This window comes from Centroberyx gerrardi, chromosome 20 (assembly GCF_048128805.1).
Source record: "Centroberyx gerrardi isolate f3 chromosome 20, fCenGer3.hap1.cur.20231027, whole genome shotgun sequence".
Lineage (NCBI taxonomy): Eukaryota > Metazoa > Chordata > Actinopteri > Beryciformes > Berycidae > Centroberyx > Centroberyx gerrardi.
Genome location: NC_136016.1, coordinates 18,841,852 through 18,847,182, shown reverse-complemented (window position 1 = coordinate 18,847,182; position 5,331 = coordinate 18,841,852). Strand labels below are relative to the sequence as shown.

The 5,331-nt window shown below is 41.3% G+C and overlaps 1 protein-coding gene across 1 annotated transcript; it reads left to right on the top strand.

Moving 5' to 3' along the window:
- Positions 1 to 276: 276 nt before the first annotated feature.
- Positions 277 to 4,770, top strand: dlx4b (distal-less homeobox 4b). Its single transcript, XM_071926755.2, has 3 exons — positions 277 to 826; positions 1,987 to 2,180; positions 4,047 to 4,770. Exons 1-3 carry the CDS (start codon positions 505 to 507, stop codon positions 4,302 to 4,304), a joined length of 774 nt encoding a protein of 257 aa, XP_071782856.1. The 5' UTR covers positions 277 to 504; the 3' UTR covers positions 4,305 to 4,770.
- Positions 4,771 to 5,331: the final 561 nt, after the last annotated feature.

The window sequence follows — 5,331 nt, the reverse complement described above, 5'->3', positions numbered from 1 at the left end:
ACCTTAACATATTTCGATTTGACGATAGCCTATTGAAATCTTTATGGAATGATATGATCGATGAAATGATAAAAGAATATTTTATACCTATAAACAAATTATGGATTGTCAAATGCTCAATCAAAGGAGTCCCTGTGGCCGCGGAGCTGCATCCAGTGTGATATGTTAATGAAGTTAATGTGGAGCTCCAGTGACAGCTGGCTGCTGGAGACCAATCAGAGAGCGCGCTGATGGAAGGCAGTATGTCTGAGGCTCTGCAGGCAGGAGGTGTCTGAGAACCATGTCAGCTCAACAATGATGTAAAGAAGGATCCCTTTCGCTTTTATTCGTTTTTTTCACCCAAACAGTCGTGAACATATCCATTTTTTTCTTCTGGAATACTTTTTTTTCCATGAGCAATGCGCTGGACTTGAGTGTGGATTTGTTCCATCTTTTCCTCGTTGTCCGACAGAACTCATGAAACCCTCTTCAGAGCGACGGGTTTATGGACTTGCGTATTAGCTAATGATGTCTATGGGTTTTATGCCTGACAGTCTGAATGCCGCAGATCCCTCCAAATCGGCCTTTCTAGAGTTTGGCCACGGACACCCGGCGCACCAGCAGCACTCCCCCGGACTCTCTCACATCTACCCCGTTCACGGCTTGCATGCTGCCGGGCATTCTCAGCACGAAAGTCCTTTTCCTCCCAGCGCGTCGTATGGCCGCTCTCTGGGCTACGCCTACCCCGGCGCGGTGAACACTCATCCCCCGTCTGCTTACATGCCCTACCCGCACAGCAATCACAGCAACAGCAGCAGTCTGGGCCACACCAGATTAGAGCAGACAGGTATGTGAGAAAGTCCTGTAAATCGAGCCGTGCCTGGCTAAATTACTGTATCATATCATATTAGAGCTTATATAATTTTTACTGTTAGATTGCCATTGTGCATAGGTGTAATTACGCACAGGCCGCGCAATTATCTAGAGGAGGTTACACTTCGCCTGGTGAGAATAATAGTTCACTTGAAGGTGCAATAGGCAAGTCAATTTGCTGCACATATTATGTCATGTATTGAAATACAATTTAATTAAGGCTTTGACAAAAGTAGGTCTATTGTCACCTCTGCTATTTAAGAGGCTAAACGTCAAAACGAGGCCTCTTCTTCCACCATGCCTCTGGCAGGGATACTCTCTCTTTACCACTCATGTTATATAATGAAGGCAGATGGCGCCATTAATTTTATTGACCATAATTTTCTGTGGGTAAGTCCAATTATGGACCGTGTAGCCTGGGCCTACCTCAGGAACTCGGTTTTTACCCCCATTGTTAGTGCAGATTAACAAAACGATTCCAGAAAATAGGAGTCCTTTAATCTCTGTGGAGTGGTGGGGGTGCTCGTCGTTTGCCACTTTAAAAACAATTTTCCCTGTATTTTGCGCTTTTGTTATCAGTCTGATCCAGTCTGTGCAGAAATTTGGCGCGTTTCTAACAGTTACCACTGTCACAGGTGAACCCTCCACTGGAAACACTACAGAAACAAGCTTAATTTACGTGGACTGAAAAGTCGAGAAATAAAAAATATATATATCTATATAGGTTATAGGCATATGCATTTGTGAGCATGAGATCTGGCAATGCTTTAAAACTAAATCAATAATGATTGTCAAATAATAGTATACGCTGATTTGTTATTGTTTTTACACTCGTGTGTTTAGGCCTTCAGGCCTTGAGGCTGTGTGGATAGCCTGCAGTCCAAGGCCTGTGGGTCAAAACATCCAGGCACTATGTTTTCACTGTTGGGATTAGTTTCTAAAATTATACCACTCATTAATGCTCTTATTTTGTGTTAGATGGTAGCATTTGGTCAGTGATCCATCATCTAAAGGAGACCTGAACTCTCTAACGCCTCACCGTGAATCACCAGTTATCTTGACGTAAAGAGGAAAAGTTATAAATCAAAACTCCTTTAGTTCACATCACCTTCTGCTCTTTGTTCCATCCAAAAGATCGCGAGAAGTCCACAGTGATTGAAAACGGGGACATTCGCCTGAATGGCAAAGGAAAGAAAATCCGGAAGCCTCGGACCATCTACTCCAGTCTGCAGCTGCAGGCGCTGCACCAGCGCTTCCAGCAGACCCAGTACCTGGCCTTACCGGAGCGGGCCGACCTGGCGGCCAAGCTGGGCCTCACCCAGACTCAGGTGGGCCTTCACGTGACCCAGACACCCTGGATGGATAGCAGGCATTATGCAGAATGTAGGACCGAGGCCAAGCTCTGCATAGTTTAATATATGCCTATTACTAATTAACATTTATTTTGCAGGTAAATTATTTAGCACAACCTCCCGGCCTAAAATGGCAAGCCTGCAAATGTTAACATATAGTGGCTTGTTTTAATATAGGATTACTAGGAACGTATAGTCAAAGCTAATATTTTACATTTAAATGCCTTACTTTGGGCCAACTGATAAGAAACTGAAGACAAAAAATATTATTTGTATTAGTGATTTGTACAAAGCTGTTAGTTATTAGCCTGCAACGTTTGAATAGGAAACCTCTTGTTTGTTCACTGTTATTAAGGCTCACAGCACTTCTGGAGATCAAATGAAAAACCTAATGGTAGTGATTTGTAAGTCAATCTTTTAATACAGCCGTATTTACCATGCTTGAATTCAGCATTATAATTTCACTGGGAGTCAACCCACCTTCTCTGTGAGCGGAGCACAACTGTAATTACAAAATTATCAATACAAATTGGTAAATGAGAAAAGCAGCAAGGCGTGTCTGAAAAATGAAGGGAGCAAGCTTTATTAGTCTTTATTAACACTCATTTTTACAGTGATTTGCAATAGGGCAATTATTCATGACACCTCCTGCAATTAAATAAATTAATACAGTTTTACTCTTTGATAAGGGACTCCAACATTTAATTGTAGGCTTAATATAATTTATTTATTTATTTATTTATTTATTTATTTATTTATTTATTTATTTATTTATTTATTTATTTTATTAATTAATTGTTAGGGTTAGTTTGTTAGTGTTGGTGTTCTGTTTGTAGAGGTATAATAAATTAACGTGCAAGCCTGCGGTAGCCGTACTTGCAAAGATTGTGTCTTTACATTCGCACACATACAGCTCACGCACAAACATACTGTATATATACACCGTCACGCATTATGTGAAATTACTATGGGAAAGTAAGGATGACATCGGCAGTATGGGAACAATTTCACATAGATCTGTAACTGTAATTGGAGACAAATAAACAGGTGCACATGTTCCAGTCCACACATCGTTTTCTTATGGGATCAAAAATGAGGTCTTCATGTTGCTTTGCTCTGTACATTTCTATGCTTTCAACACGATAGAATTGTCTGAGGTGTAATTTATATTTTCAAAATAGCAGATGAACAGATGAATCCACTCTGTCATGTGAGCTCCTCCTGCAAACTTTCTCTAAATCCCTAAAAACGCATCGTTGTTCCAGTTCTGCTGTCTGTCGTGCTGCTGCTCATGGGATCTTTTTGCTTGGACTCCCTCGGGCTCTTTCATGCATTTTCTGAATATTTACACCATTGTGCGCCCATAAAAATAGCCATTTTATTTTGAGTCAGCAGAAATTTCACTGACCTACCACAGCGTGGGCGTGTTAGCCGGGCTGTGTTTGGGCTGTTTTTATTTCACAATACTCTTAGTCTCGGCTTGTTGCCGTCAGACTGGACTCATAAAACACTGAACAATGAGAGAGCTCAATTTTAATGGATTACAAGTGCCACTCAGCCATCTCTCTGAATAGGCTAACAAAACCCCATATAGGCCGAGGATTGGCTCGGGATTTGCAAAAACGACACAGAAAAGATGTGTGAGTTATGAGGACTTTAAAGACCCACTGCTATTTTCCCTTTTACTGACGACAGTATCCAATGCAGGCCAATACTGAAATGTGTGCTGCGTTTTATTGGGGAAATATGCTCATAAAAAAGCCCATTGCAGCATAATTTTCTTAGATTACTGTTGATTGTTAACCGCGATGACAATTTTATGCGTTTTCTCTCTTTTTTTAGGTGAAAATATGGTTTCAGAATAAGCGGTCCAAGTATAAAAAGATCATGAAGCATGGCAGCGGATCAGAGGGAGAACATCTTCACAGCACGAGCTCCATCTCTCCCTGCTCGCCTGGCTTGCCCCAACTCTGGGAGGTGTCGATGGCAAATAAAGGAGCCCAAATGCACCCAAACAATTACATGAACAATTTTGGTCACTGGTACCCAAACCACCACCACCCCCATCAGGACGCGATGCCCAGGCCTCAGATGATGTGAGTGGACTGTTTTGCTGTCGTGCAGGCAAGGTGCTCGGCCTTCATGCTACAATGAACTCGGTGATTTCTCTCTAGGCCACTTCTCAGCCAAAGCCAGCAAAGTTGACTTGTGTTTAAATGTGTGTTGAAAATAATTTGTTCATATTCATTTTATTCCGTGTGCGTTTTGGATGCATTTTTCACTGACTATCAAAAGGCAAAATTCACCCAGCTGCAGCCGGGAATCAGATGACTTTTTTAGATTTGGTTTTTGGTTTTGTCACTGCAACATCTAGTGCACGGCCTAAACTAACTGAGGTGTAGGCTTAGTGTGTGCAATTTAAGTGATTCCGGATAAGGGCATGTTTTGACCATTGTGTAGGTCGACTTTATTAGCAGAAGAGTTGTGGTCCACCACGACTTTAGGCTGCATGGTCCAACTTGGCAAATGCTATGAGCATTATGCAAATAAACAGCTGTTGGATCGACGTTATGATTCATTTATTGTGTGGCATTATTGTGTAGGTGGCTGCTCAGTCAAATGTTTTCAAATTGTCAAAATGTTAAGGCGATAACTTAATGCAAATACTGGTGAAGAGAGTGTGTGATCACATTTACAGCCAGTAAGTGTAGAAGGGCCCGATGACAGTTCAAACCCTTCAATAATATGGCTTCAGATTAACAGCAACCAGACAGTCAGACAGTTAAAGCCTCATGAACAAAGACTTTTTCTAACAAAGCCTTTCTTAATCTGTAGATAAAATATATAACTTGGGACGCCTGTAATATTGAATGTTTTTCCTGAAAAAGTTTTAACCAAGTCACAGCCTAACCTATAGTTTGCATATTGTTAATTACTTCCCTTTGGCCCATCAACTGTGCTGAGCTCGGATGGAAATAAAACCTGAACTTTTGCTTGAATTTCGACAATTAAAGAGGTCAAAACCTTTTCAAAACACCTGGAGATAAATTGCTGTTGGAAAGAGCCTCGTGCACCTAATAAGACTCCACACTGTTAAATTAAGCTTTCATTTGCGCAGGATAATTAT